The sequence below is a fragment of the Ischnura elegans genome, chromosome 2, assembly GCF_921293095.1.
Source record: "Ischnura elegans chromosome 2, ioIscEleg1.1, whole genome shotgun sequence".
NCBI classification, from domain to species: Eukaryota; Metazoa; Arthropoda; class Insecta; order Odonata; family Coenagrionidae; genus Ischnura; species Ischnura elegans.
This window is the reverse complement of record NC_060247.1, coordinates 55,189,747-55,204,833: the sequence shown is the minus strand read 5'-3', so window position 1 is coordinate 55,204,833 and position 15,087 is coordinate 55,189,747. Positions and strand designations below refer to the sequence as shown.

Genomic DNA, 15,087 nt, shown 5'->3' with positions numbered 1-15,087 from the left:
CACGCAAGGTGAGGAAAACGAAATTACACCTACAATTTCACGTAATGCGTTTCGTTGAAGTTTTTTTCAGGTTTATGAGTCTGGTTTCCAGGAGACTCCTTTATGTTCGCACGGCGCAAGCGCAAAGACTTAAATGCAGCCACGCGACTATTACTCATTGACACAGCCAATCGATTTAGAGCGGAGACTTTTTTAATCCAATGATTTAATTCTTCATTTAACCATATTTATTTTTCGGGGTAGAGTATAAACTTGTAAGAAATTTGTGTCGAATAAAAAGCACTTCATGAGTCAAAAAATCGCATTGAAAATTGGTCCAGAGGGTTGCACAGTACAAATTGGCTCTTATGCGACAAGATAACAATCTCTTTAACTCTTCCTGGTCTCTGTGAATGTCCCAGAGATTGGCGATCTGGAATGGGAAAATAAATACAGGATGAATACTTTTAGAAATACATGCAGGCAACAGTGATACAAACTTGCATAACCTTGAAAAAGTATTATCACTGGTGACGATCAGACAAAAGAATAATGAAAGCAATTGGAACTAAACGGTTATCATTTCAAATAAGTCTTATGAATCATACGGATTATTTTAAAGTGGCCTTTGGGCGAGAATACCTTCTAAGATTTCTTTTGATTAGCCACTGATTCAAGGCCGATTATGATCACACAGACACATTCCCAATTTTATTTATAATCACAGCCAGCAACACTTATTCTACGGTCATGGCAACATGGAATTCGTCCTTGGTCCATCCAAAATTTTACGCCATATTTCTTTTTTTTTTGCTCTCAGCTTGATAGAGTTATGTTCCTTGAGAAACGGGTTATGAGGTCCAGAGCCCAAACTGGCTGGTCCGTTGGCACCATGTGGCCCGCGTTCCTGACCATAACCTCCATGAAGGTCCCACCTTTCTTGTAATAACCGGCCAGATCCCCTCCAACGCGCCACATCTCTCTCTTGGCCGGCCTATATTCGTCCGCTCCATCGAATTGGAGTTTCTTGAACATTCCCCTCGAGAGAGGGTATCCGACGCTCACGTCGAAGTTTCCGTTGTAAAACATTATCCTGAGACCGGAATTCAGGAGCTCCTCGACCCAAGGCCTTACTGACTTCATAATATCCGGTTCCAGTTTGGTGTAAACGGCGCCGACGTACGAGTACATCGTGTCTCCAACGTGCATGGCTTTCCTCGTCCACTCGCGCTGGACGAAGTCGGGTACGCTGCCGCCCGTCGCAGGGTCTTCTGCGTAGTAAATGTTGTAGATAAAAGAGTACCCACTGAGTTTGACGAATTTAGCGACGATTGCACCCCAATGCTGAAATCAGAAGCATACCAAATAAAAAATTGTTAGTATTATGTATTTGTGAGTATTTTGTGGCGGAGCACCGTAAGAATGAAATTTTGATGAATGAATTACGATGCACCGATTTTGTCGTTACCGCAATGAGAACATAATCAGAGACTTTGGCCTAGTAATAGAAATGTGGTTGCAAAAATTTACGACGCATCAACTTTTTCTACTGCAATCTTCTAAATTATTTATACTGTATAGATACCTTTTTCTCAACTTATACGCAACCAAACTCTACAAATGAGGGACCAATATGCACATAATTTATCAGAGAACATGTGACGTCATATCTTACTTCCTAAATATTGCTATTGTTTCCTAAAATTGGTTTTTAAATAATTAAATAAACCGGTAAATATTCCTGACGTTAACGGTGCACAAACTGATACATTTGTTCATTTGCAACAATATCTCGCATTCTTTGAATAACTTATATCAAAATGCGACTGATTCCACATTCAAGTCTCTTGTTGATACGTAATTATGAGTCATCATGTGCGCTTAACAGAGGATAGTTTAATTACTTCCAATGTTGTGTTTAAAGAGGTCCTCTGACCTGAATTTGTACATGGACATTCCAATTAAATTTGTACATAAGACCCTGCCTTTTTTCTACATTTTAAAATTAGAAACGCGCCTATCCCTCTGTTGACCTGCATTGAAAAGAGCGGGGGAAGCCCGCTGGGAGCGGGCCCATCACGCTCGTAGGAACATAATCAGATAATATTACCAAAAATCGGAGATGTTTCATTCATTTGGTTGGAGAAATTATTCATAAACTTTATTTAATCATACGCGGTGAAACAAGGATATATCTTCTAGACCAATAACCTTAACACAATTCGTTTGAGATCCTGGTTTTTTTGTGAATTGCTGCCGTTTTTAAGATGTGCCTAAAAATGCAAATATGTTAAATATAGTCATATTTACGGTGGTATGAATTATAAATTTCCAAGATATAGAGGTATTTTATTGGTTATGGTATCTGAGCGGCTTCATTCATTATCATTTATGATAGAACAACTGAGAGTTATTATTGTAGGATATTGATAAATGTGATAAAGGAACATATGCGTTAATACTTAGAAAATTACTTTGAATAGGAATAAAAATGACGGCATAGAGCATGAAAAGAATAATAAAATGGTGCATGAACTATGATAAGATAGTTTGAAAAAAGGTTTTCTGGGAAAATGCAAAGATAAAGGCTTTTTTTCTTGTAATAAATATGTTTTAGGCCAAAAATGAAATATCTTGTGATTTTCCGCCGCATAGAAAATATATTCGCGCTTATTGTCAATTTTAAGGATATTAATCCGGACAAAAGTGATTTTATTATAAGCAATATTTTCATGTTGTCAAAAATCGATAGTTAATGAGAGGAAATATCACTGGGATTGATGCCTCGCTTATAGAGCACCTGGTTATTTATAACTAATAGAAAATTGTGTTTTTTGGTTCAATAACAGCATATAATCATCACCTCCCTCCTTCTTGAAATAGGTTTCAGTTTCACGGGCTCAGACGACGGCTCAGATTATAGCTCACCTCAAAGGCGTTCATCCATTTTCCACTCCTAATGGCTTGAACACAAAGGTCTTGGTAGTTTTGAATAACTCCTCTTCCACTGTCATCTATGTGGCCCACGTCGTATATAAGAGAAGCATATTCAGGAATCATTGACTCGGGATCCGTCATGCCATTTCCAATAGCTAATCCTATTTGAGTAAGAAGAAGAAGACGTTATCATCATTACCTAACATAGAGGGAAGATCAAATAATTCAGTGTTTGGTGCCTCATCTTTTGTGTAAATAAATGCCTATAATAAGCGATGATTATGATTCTAAATTAGATATGAAACGAGGTGGGGGGAACCGCTAATTGTCTGGAATGAAATTTTAAAAATAATGTACTATAGCCAATTGAAATAGGCTATTAAGTCTCCTCCCCCATTACTAGCCTTGCCACCCGTAAAACCGGTTCTAGAAGCTTTATATTCTATTATCATTGGCTGTAGGTCATACATTTCTCAATTCATAAATATATATGTAATTTTAGTAAAGAAAATTACATTGCATACTGTTAAATAGACGCAAAATGAACGTTGTAAATAGGTAATCCGAGAGTCATATAACGGCTCTATGAGTTTCTCCAATGGGTTGATCTGGCTGGCAACATTATTCATGGCGGACGATTCCAGGTAGCTCTGAGAAGACCCTAAATAGTCGGGTCCTGTCTTGAACGCGTCTTAATCCGTACCCTTCTCTCTACAACGTCTCCTCAGTCGACGTCAAACAAATTGATTATTTTAATTTTATTCGTTACCTTTGGATCAAAGATATGGTTTTCGTATTTACTCAAGTTCTTTAAAAAAAATGTCAGTTCCAACAGCTAATCTCTTGATGGAACTAATCAGTGAATATAATGTGAGAAATTGGTCGACACCAAAGTTACTGCATTAGTTATAGGAGTATAGTTCAAGATGCATGTATATTTACCTTGAAGATTAATCTTGATGTCAGAGTTTGGGTTATTTTTGTAAATAGCATAACCAACAGCCGGAATGTATTTACCTGTTGAATAAAGAGACGGGAAAGGAAATGATAATTTTATAATTAGATACTGATCATCAATCATTGGCCACAAAATTTGTAAATTTACCAGCATATGACTCGCCGGTCACGTAAAATGGGTAGGAATTGAATTCTGGAAACATTGTGAAGAACTGGACAAGAGCTGTATGCATGTTCTGGCCAACTTGTCCTTGCTCCGTTGCATAGCCGTCGTCTGAGTCAGTGAAACTGAAACCTATTTCAAGAAGGAGGGATGTGATGATTATAACCCTTTATTGAACCAAAAGACACAATTTTCCTTAAGTTATAAATAAGCAAATAAAATACATCCATACATAAATTGGTTTAAATTATTACATGAACAGAAATCGTACACTCTGTTATTCTTAAGTTATATTTTTGTGGATTTCTTCTCTAGGTGTTCAAAAGGATAATTCGTTATAAATCGTTTTTATATTGATATCCATATGGTTCTCCTATATAAATTGCACAGAAACAGTTTACAGTTAAGTGATTGGAACAATAGTTTAATTAGCTAAATATTTTTTCATTCGTCGTATAATCACGCGTAGCCATGAATGATAATCCTCTTGAACGACCATACCATCATCTCAATTTTCACTCAAACCTTAATTTCCTATGAAAAATTATTGTAAATTTGTCCAAAATTAAATGAGCTGAATGCACTTTTTTGGAGATATTTATTTGATGATCGTGAAATCATTTAAACGGTTTTTGTCGAGATTGATTTTTACGAGATGATGTAAAGAGCTATTAGTCTCTAACTAATCAAAACAAATTTTCGGTGATGTACGGTCGTCTTAACTGACTTCCTTTTGGGTATCAAGGCATTAGTTCTAGTGATATAGGTTACATCGAGCTATTTTAATATTTTCTGTGTTAAATTTACTTAACTAATGCATTTTTGTATACAATATGGAAAAAAGAAGGGGTACGAAGTATAACAAATAGTGACATAAAATATTACGGAGGCTTCCGCGGTTAGTTATTTGGTGATGGTTTTCCGGGTTTACACCGCGTTGATACATGTTTTTGCGGACGACAGTTTCGGGCGCGTTCCAGCTCCCGTCTTCGGGTCCAAATGATTTGCAGATCTGTGATCCTTATTTATTTACAGCTAGTCAGACGGATGTTGATTTTTAATTCCATTGTTGGAAAAGCCGTTTGAAAGATGAGGATAAAGGATAGCCGTCTTCCCTATTGAAGTTCTTTGGGTGACTCGCTATTTCAATCGCCTCCCTTATCAGCCGAGGGAAATATTTATTTTCCCTGGCGATGATTTTCGATTCCTTGAAAAGTATGACGTGCCCAGGTTCCGACCATGCATGCTCTGCAACCGCAGAAAGACGAAAATTTTTCTTTTCGGTTGCCTTAAGATGTTCATTTACTCTGCATTTGAGGGATCTAGATGTTTGCCCGATGTATGATAAACCACAGGAACACGTTACTTCATACACTCCTTCATAGATATCTGATGGATGACGATCTTTTTCACTCCGGAGGAGGTCAGAGGTCTTCTTCAAACTTATAAATCGCGTCAGAACGTCATGTTTGGCGAGAACTCTAGCAATTCTTTCCGACGTTCCAGCCACGTATGGCAAGAGAGCATGTGCCTTTGCCTTTTGCTGGTCTTCCTTTACAATGTCCAAGGCCACATCTCTTTTCTCTTCTTCCCTACGCGCGATTTTTTGAATCAGTACCCGATCGTAGCCATTTTCTTGGAGCGTGGTAAGGAGGTGTTGTTTCTCTCTAGCAAGCGAATCTGTATCCGATATGGAATATGCCCTATGATATAGAGTTTTAATAACTGATGCTTTTTGCCTGGGATGATGGTGTGATTTGCCATTCAAATAGCGATCAGTATGCGTTTCCTTACGATAGACTGAATGTCCCAATGTGCCATCTGATTTCTTCTTGACGAGAACGTCCAAAAAGGGAAGTTGGTTATTTTCTTCCATTTCCATAGTGAACTGGATGGAATTATTTTGGCTATTAAGATGTTCAAGGAATCTTTTCAGTTTATCTGTCCCATGAGGCCATATGACGAAGGTGTCGTCAACATATCTCACGAAGAGTTTCGGCTTCATAGGGAAAGAATCCAGGGCTTTTCGTTCAAATTCTTCCATATAAAGATCTGCGACGACAGGTGATAAAGGAGAACCCATGGATGCCCCTTCCGTTTGTTCATATAATTTCCCTCCCCAAGAGAAATAGCAATTACGAAGGCAAAACCCCACCATTTTCGGAATGTCTTTCGGAAGGCCTTTTTCTGTCAGTCTTAATGACTTCGATGGCATCTTCAATAGGTATTTGGACCCGAAGACGGGAGCTGGAACGCGCCCGAAACTGTCGTCCGCAAAAACATGTATCAACGCGGTGTAGACCCGGAAAACCATCACCAAGTGACATAAAATAATTTATAGTGAAACTTTTTGAGAGAAAGTTATATTAATCCAAAGGTAACCAAGTGTAAAAAAGCACTTCCTATTTAGATTTTCTGTTAATTATATGAAGTTAGGCAGACGTGATGTTCGGATCCTGGAAATTTTTCGCTATACTGTAATTTCCCCTTACCTCGTATTTAAAAATATGACCGCATTTCTGTCCGCAAATTTACATTAATTTATATTGGTCGATACACTTCATCTGTTATCCTACTAAGCTGATCCACTCAAAACTCATTTTCGGCCAATAAAACCAGTTTTGAATGTAAATTATTTAGCCGGAAACCAATTACACTTTGCACATCATGTTAGAGCAGTCTCCACGAACAAGCCTCGAGGTGTAATCGTTGATCAGGCCCGTAGGCCCTTTAGGCCGATCTTAGGCTCTTATTTTGAGATACAACAGAATGTTTTCTGAATATTTATTGGACTCGACATGTCTTTTTTTCGAAGATTGCTATATTTCTTACATTTATGACAATTGCGAGGTAATATGGAGAATTTCAGAAAACTGTTTCAGCTATTTTATCATTTACGCTAAAAATTCCAGTCAGATATTTTCCACACTATTTTTTGGAACTATAGTGCAGCATATGGAGCTTATTGAGGAAAGTTATCGCAAAAACACGAAATACATACACGCTAAGGTTAAATATGAAAATATTTATACTTTCGCACATTTTTCAAGGGAGTTTATTATTCATTCCTAGCAAGTTAATTATATTGTTCTAAAAGATACCCCTTCATATGCAGTCCCACGTACTCTTATCTACAACTAATGGAATAAATGAAATTAGCATGAAATAATTGATACAAAATATTTTGCCCACGATGGTGTATAGTTGATATAAGATCTATTTTCTAGGTTTTTAACCGAACATGAAGGTGAAATTGGAACTACGAAATCTTCACTGCTGTCATCGGATTCAATTTTAATGATTTTGTCACGAAGTTATCTAGTGATAAATCTATGCTCTCTGCATGGATAGCTTGAAATGCACCAATGTTCAATATACGCATCATCAATGAATGTTTTGTAATATTTATATATGACTCTTTCAATCGGAAATTCAAATGAAAATGCCTCTGATTACTACATGATAAAATATTTAAGTGACTGTAACTTGCTATTCAGCAGTCACCAGTTACGAGAAAAATTCCGTATCCTTTTGACTATAAATCAATTCCTTACGTAAATTTGAAGCTAGGGACTATTATCAGTGTTCAACGTTATTCAACGGTGCATTAGCGACTTTAATATCAAGGCGTCCAAAAAATACTCATTTTTGGCCGATTCTCAATTTTTCGTAATAATCTCATTGAAATTTAATGGTTTTTAAGGATTTGAACACCGGCAGCACTGATTCGTAAAACGGTATTACGGATTCATTCTCCTTATAGACCGATGCTTATTTTTTTAAGCGAATAAAATTGATAAAGCAGTTCATGAAATAAAAATTATACGAATTCAGTGGTTGGCTATTTGCGTTATTAGCTGTAAAAAAAATGTTTTTAAGTCCAAGTCCGTTGCATACACTTGGCCCATTCAGGGGGGAGGTTGACACAACCCCAGACCGACGCTTGACTGATGCTCAAAATCGTGCAAGAAAAGCCCATATGAGGCAGCATTTGCATTAAATGACTTAAGGCGCGCCAGTTTTAGTATCTCTGTTTGGTAAAAATGCACTGCGTAAACGTACTGCATGCGTAAACGCACCACGGTGAGCCCTACACATTCGGGTTTAATGTCTTGTGTCAAGCACCTTCTGATAAACTACAGTTTTTGTTTTGTTATCAGGCGCAAGATGAAGCAGATGAAGCTAAATAAATATAGCGAAGCAAAGCAGTGACGCAGCGAGGGGAGGTTTTGGGGAATAACCCCCCCCCAAGAGCTTAGAGAATTTTTTTATGAAAGATTTTGTTATTAATATTAGGGGGACGGATGACTAACAAACAAAACATATTTAACTATTCACACAGCCGCAAAACCCACTATTTTGAACTGTTTATCTATTTTGTAAAATGTCTGAGGGAAGTGCCCCCACACTTCCCGCTTACCTTAGCGAGTTTTCTATACCCTACAGACCCGTGGTATTAGCTGCGCACAATACCCCCTAACCTAGCTACGCAATTGAAGGGAAGGAAGAAATACAGAGGATGGTTTATCGACTCGTGAACATAGCACGTTAAATTGACCATGAGAAAATCATGGGTTTTCATTAGCACATGAGCACAAACAACACAAAAACTGAAAGACTGACCATGCGATTTTTTAAATCGTTATCACGAATGCAACACGAATTGGAAATTGAATAAGTTTAAGCTCAAAAGGGCATATGAGTTGAGATAATGGAATCTACGGAATAAGGACTTCCTCACCTTTGAATTTTCTTTTGAGTGAAGTTGCGTGAATCACATTCATTACCAATTATTTTAATCACCAAACACGTTCCGTTGGATAGTTATGGTTGGTTTAGGCTTCGAAAGATCATGAACACAGAAACTACATTTTTCTGTAAATCGTGCCTTGGTAAGCCAGGTATGTCCAAGGACTTAAAATATTCAGATAGATAGTTGGTGATTTCTTCTTCGTTTGTTACACATTTAAAAGATTCGAATTCATGCAGAGTACGAACTATTTGAATTTACCTCGTTTTAGTCATCCGCATCTTAGTTCTTGCTCGCTAAATCAACCATCTTTGATTCTTTTGGAGATAAAATCATATTCTGGAACTCTTTGTTGATGAGCTCACTGAAACTAATTTGAAATCATTCCAAGGAAATGAGTTAAAACTACTCGATTCCTCGACAGGAACACGGACATTACCGTTTGTCAACAATTGCTTGGAGATTTGTTTACAAACACGGTAGTGAAGTGTCAACTCGAGCTGGGCCACGGCTGGGCTTACAATCAGCTCGAATTAAATTTAAAAAATGTAATTTCAATTTAATTAATATTTTGAATATATTTAGTAATTAAAATGTTATATTGTTACAAAATGCAGTTATTAAAGTGGTAAAAACAAAACAAATTATTTAATTTGTAGTTTTGACCGACTTATCAATTGTTGTGTTACTATAACTCCTAAAAGCATGCCCATAGGAAAGAGATGAATTTTTTTGTGAAATTATCCTTTTTTAATAGCCTATATGTGAACCCCGCCTGAGACGAATCCAATGAACCAAATCTCATTTAAATCGGTGCAGCCGTTCTCGAGTTATAAGTGTTCTAACTAACACGATTTTCGACTTTCTTTTATATATATAGATATAAAAACTGAGAATATGGTTGAAATTCTAAAATCAAGGATACTTAAAAAGTTGATATAGATTCTGAGCCAAGAATTAGATTTTTTGAACTTATTCACCCTTCATCGAAAATTTTTATCGTTATAGTCGCCATTATTGTAATTAAAATCAATAACAGTATTTTTATAATTTTTATATTTTTATTTTTTAAATAATACCATTCAAAGCATTTTATAATTTTATTTAATAATTAAGTTTTTAGGAAAACAGTACTCTGAAGATTTATATTTTGCGAGCTTTATAAATTTTAGAATCGATTATCATATTATCCGTTGTATCTTCATCATCATCATCATCACTGGTCAACAATCCTAGGATTGGTTTGACGCAGCTCTCCACTCATTTCTCCTATCAGCTAATCTTTTCACACCTACGTATTTCTTCTCTTTCACATCTCTCTTTACTTGTTCCATATATTTTGTTCGGGGTCTTCCTTTTCCATTCTTGCCTTCCACTTGTCCTTCGACGATTGTCTTCATCAGGCCATCATGTCTCAAGATGTGGCCTATAAGGTTGTTCCGTCTTCTTATTAAGGTTTTCATGAGGCTTCTCTTCTCTCCTACCCTTCTTAGGACTTCCTCGTTACTAACTCGGTCGATCCATTTGATTTTCATCATTCTTCTGTAGCACCACATTTCAAAGGCCTCTATCCTTGCTTTCTCCGCTGCGGTCATTGTCCATGCCTCACTTCCGTATAGGAGCATACTCCAGATGTAGGTTCTTATAAATTGTTTCTTTACTTCTATATTTAAGTTTTCCGCTGTGAGCAGGTCTGTCTTTTGGTGGAATGCTCTCTTCGCCTGGGCTATTCTGCTGATAATTTCTTTCTTGCTTCTCCCGTCACTAGTTATCTTGCTTCCCAAATAACAGAATTCATCCACCTCTATCAGTTTTTGCCTCCCTATTTTAATGTTGGTCTTGACTTCTTCTCTTCTGCTGCATACTAAGATCTTGGTTTTCTTCGTGCTTATTTTCAGTTGATATCTACTCATTACCCTACCCATATTAACCAGAATATTTTTCAAATCCTTCTCTATTTCTGCTATAACGGCTATGTCATCGGCAAATCTTAGCATGCTAATTTTTTCTCCATGGATATTAACTCCCAATGCCTTTTCTTTTTATTTCCTTAATGGCTTTCTCAATGTAAACGTTGAAAATTACGGGTGACAATGTACAGCCTTGTCGCACTTCTTTCGTAATTCTTGCTTTCTCACAGCTGGGCCCTGATTTTATCACGGCTACTTGGTTTTTGTATAAACTGTGGATGATTCTTCTGTCATTATAAAGAACCCCAATTTCCTTTAGGATTCCAAGCATTGTGCTCCAATCCACGTTGTCAAATGCTTTCTCTATGTCCACAAACGCAACGAATGTTGGCTGTTCTTTTCCATTCTCTTCTCTATGCAGCCTTGTATTTTCTTCTTTCTTCAATGAGATCTAATACTTCCTGCGTGATCCATGGTTTTTTCATAACGACTCTTCTTTTACCAAGAACTTCCTCAGCTGCCGCCTGCAGACCACATCTAATGGTTTTCCAACTCTCTTCCATTGGTTTGTTGGTCGTATCCTCCCCTATTTTATTTTCTACAGCCTCTTTGAAAGCCAGTTGATGCTGAACCTCCCTCAATTTTTCAACCTGCCATATGTTTTTCACGGCTTTCTTCAACTTTTTAAATTTAAGGTGGCATTTCATCATAACTAAGTTATGGTCACTATCGATATCTGCCCCTGGATAACTTTTGCAGTCCTTCACCTGGTTCCTGAATCTTTGTTTCACTAGAATGTAGTCGATTTGGAATCTTCTACGGTCTCCTGGCATCTTCCACGTGTATCTTCTTCGCAGGGGATTTTTGAATAAAGTGTTGGCAACCACTAGCCTGTGCTCTGTGCAGAATTCAAGTAGCCTTTCTCCTCTTTCATTTCGGTTACCCAACCCATATTTCCCAGTTATTATTCCGTCTTGACCTTCGCCGACGACGGCTTTCCAGTCACCTAAAATAATAAGATTTTCTTCCCCTTTTACCTGCTTGATAACTTCCGCTATATCTTGGTAGACATCTTCCACTTCTTCGTCTTCATAATCTGACGTAGGCATGTAAACCTGTACCACTACAGTAGCTACGGGTTTAGTATCTATCTTCACCATTACTATCCTTTCATTAAACTGCAGGTAGCTTTTAACACGCATCCAGGCGCTCTTTCTAAGCATTATGCCTACTCCAGCATTACCATTTAGCGATCCCGTGTGTATCATTCTGTAGCTTCCACTCCAACAGTCTCCTTCCTGGGGCCACTTCATTTCGCTGATGCCTAATACATCGAGGTTCATTCTTCGCATCTCCACCTTCAAGTTCTCTAGCTTACCGCAGGTACGAAGTGATCTGACGTTCCATGTTCCTACCCGTAACATTCTATCTCGTTTGACCGATGTAGCCTCTCGAGTAGTCCCCGCCCGGAGATCCGAATGGGGGACTAGTTTACCTACGGAATATTTTACCCGAGAGAATTCCATCATGTCATTATATAAATTGAGTGGAGTAGCTGTGACTCCTCGGGATGATAATGTGGTGGTTTCCCCTTGACTTCCACATCGCAGTACTACAGCCGTTAAAGTAAATGTTACCACGCCCGTAGTGAAATGTGTGTCGCTGTACCGACCAGTATGGTCTCCACCTTCGCACATGTGAAGAAGAGCTGCTGCCCTCTCCCCCGGGTGATGAGAGGTATAATTATTGGCGGCCCCCAGTCGCCAAGTCACGGTATCTTAACAGGTTTTGGTATCTTTTAAATGGTCTACCTTACCCAAGGGTAGCCCAATAACCCCTCAGAATACCGCCGCTTTTTGTCCAAGACTGCTTATTCGACGAGAGAACTCGCTTATCTCGCAGCTAACCTCTATATCTAAAGGTCGATCCACCATCCGCAACCCGGTGGACGCACTCGGTGGCTTTTAGCTCAGCCACGTTGTATCTTAAAGGTGGTGAAATAGACATTTTCTCAGGAGCTGTTAGAGTGAACAATTTACTTGTGCCCACCGGCTGATTAAAGAAGACGACAGAGTGATTCGTGGTCCACGAATAAGGGTTGAGAGAAAGGGTCTTGTTATCGGGGTCGATCAAATAAGGACCATTCTCTGTGAAAACCGCGAATAGGGACGACACACTAGGTCCACCTTGAAGCCAAAGGAGCAGTGGGGCTTCCTCAGGATTATTCTGAAATGATAATAGGATTAATGGAGGATGTATTATCTATTGCGACCAACTTATACATATCTACTAAAATTTAACTAAAATACTGTCTAAATTGTCTTCTTCGTCTTTCATTTTAGTTGAAAATTGACAGCAAAACCTACTAACTGGTCAAAATATTGGATTATTCCATGAAATAATGGTACGAATGGGCTAGAATTCGAATCTGTATCTTATTATAACCAATATTTAGTAGCACTCGTGAAGATCACGTTTGAGTGATACTATTAGCCTGATTGCTGGCCAAGATCTCTGTGGACATGGGCTCAAATACCAGCGATGGTATATATTTTTCGGGAATTGTGTGATCCCTGCGTGAGAACTTTGTGGTAGACTCTTCAAGTATTTCATTTTGTAGGTCGAATGGAGTTAAAAGTCCTAGTTCCTTGGGAGACTTTTGTAAAGAGCAGGGTTTTTGACGACCCTGAGTTTTCCTACACCATTCCCGATCTCAGAGTAAATTTAAACAATAGCCCCCATGAAAAAACACAAAGCCGAGACCAATATTGAAAACACAACTTACGTAATGTTATAGGAAATAGAAACAGCAAAGTTTTTATTCCCCGTAATAATGAAAAGTGGAAATGTACTTGCAAATATATGTTATTAAAATCCTGTAACTATCTTTTATTTCTGATTTCAATGAAATTTTTTATCGAAAGTAACGATATAAGTAATGTTATGTAAGTTACGAAACATATGGCGTGTTTCATTGATAATCGTGTCGTTTGAGAATATTTGCAGAATCTTTTCCACACTATCTCTCCGTTTAACATCAGATTTACATAACTAATGTGGAAATAATGGTACGAAAGGGTATCGTGGTGTCCAGGAGTGGGCAAAGCTTGGGCTACCGGCATCCACCCGATGAATCAGAAAAATTGCGATAAACTGACTATACCACGAACTAAGAAGCTCAGAGGCGTGCATGGGCCGCACGGCGCTAAAATTTCAATCTTATTTCATGTAACATTTAATTTTAACATACTTACTTTCGTAGATTTTACATAATTTGAGAATCTAAATTATCTAAAAAATTGGGTGTAAAGTATGGTGAATGAATAAGGAGGAGAAAAGGATGAATTCACTCACCATTGCTGGGAAGAACCAGAAGAACAGGTTGGAATTGTAAGTCTCGTTGACTGTGAAGTAGCCCGAGTAAGACTTGATCGCCTGCACCTTGGGATCATCCGTCAAATCCTTGACTTCCGCCCATGGCCCATGCCTCTCAATTTTTCCCTGTTGGATCAGGGGCGTCAGGATCAGTCTTTCGCCGGCATCTCCCACCACCGGGAGAGGCTCCCATTTTGGAAGCGTCTGGAGCCAAAGATCGCTCTTTGTCTTCTTGATCAAACCACTAGAGGCCGCTGCAAGGCAAAGTGCCGCGAGAATGATGAGAGTTCTCTTCATGATCACCCGTTCCTCATTCACGGATGATCGAACAGTGGATTGATGTGTCTCGAGTTGAGACTTATGTATTTTTTGATGCGGGAATTTTTTAAAGCATCCCTCCTTATATATGAAAAGCCGCATGTGTAACCACCCACTCATTCACTCATGTATACAAATTCCCCACCACTTCCAGGAGAGCTGGAGAGCTGAAATTTGGCATACAGGCGGGAGCCCGGAAATGATCTGTAGAAAAATTCCGAAAACCGGATGTTTACATCGCACTTCGTTGCTAGGACCTAAAAATCCTCAAAATTTCGCATTTTCTAGGAACAGGTTTCCGGTTTTTAATATAATGCACTCGAACCGTGCGTGCCATGCGAATGACTGTTGCCTATTTTGAAAGCTGATAAATGTGGCCGCGTAACTATGTAGTTGCTTTGGTTTATTTCGAAGTCCATTGTTGCAAAAATTGAGTCTGAAAATTGATTTTTCAGAAACAATTTCATACTTTTCTCCGGAAATATGGCTGTCATGTGGGTCGTTTCTATGAAAGCTCTTGAATGATACCACATAGTTATGGTATTTTTGAGGTGAGTTGTTACGTGTTACATTACAAAAAACACGTCGGAAAATAGATTTTAAGGAAAAAATTTCATACTTTCCACTGCCCTATGGTTAGTTTCGTAAGCTGGATTACAAAAATGATTATTATATATGCTCACATAGTGATACATTGT

The 15,087-nt window shown here is 38.2% G+C and overlaps 1 protein-coding gene across 1 annotated transcript; it reads right to left on the bottom strand.

Moving 5' to 3' along the window:
• Window positions 1-714: 714 nt before the first annotated feature.
• Window positions 715-14,368, bottom strand: LOC124174233 (venom serine carboxypeptidase-like). The gene is made up of 6 exons (XM_046553326.1): window positions 14,051-14,368; window positions 12,736-12,922; window positions 4,022-4,168; window positions 3,859-3,933; window positions 2,908-3,077; window positions 715-1,323 (listed from the first exon to the last, which is right to left on the bottom strand). Exons 1-6 carry the CDS (start codon window positions 14,366-14,368, stop codon window positions 796-798), a joined length of 1,425 nt encoding a protein of 474 aa, XP_046409282.1. The 3' UTR covers window positions 715-795.
• Window positions 14,369-15,087: the final 719 nt, after the last annotated feature.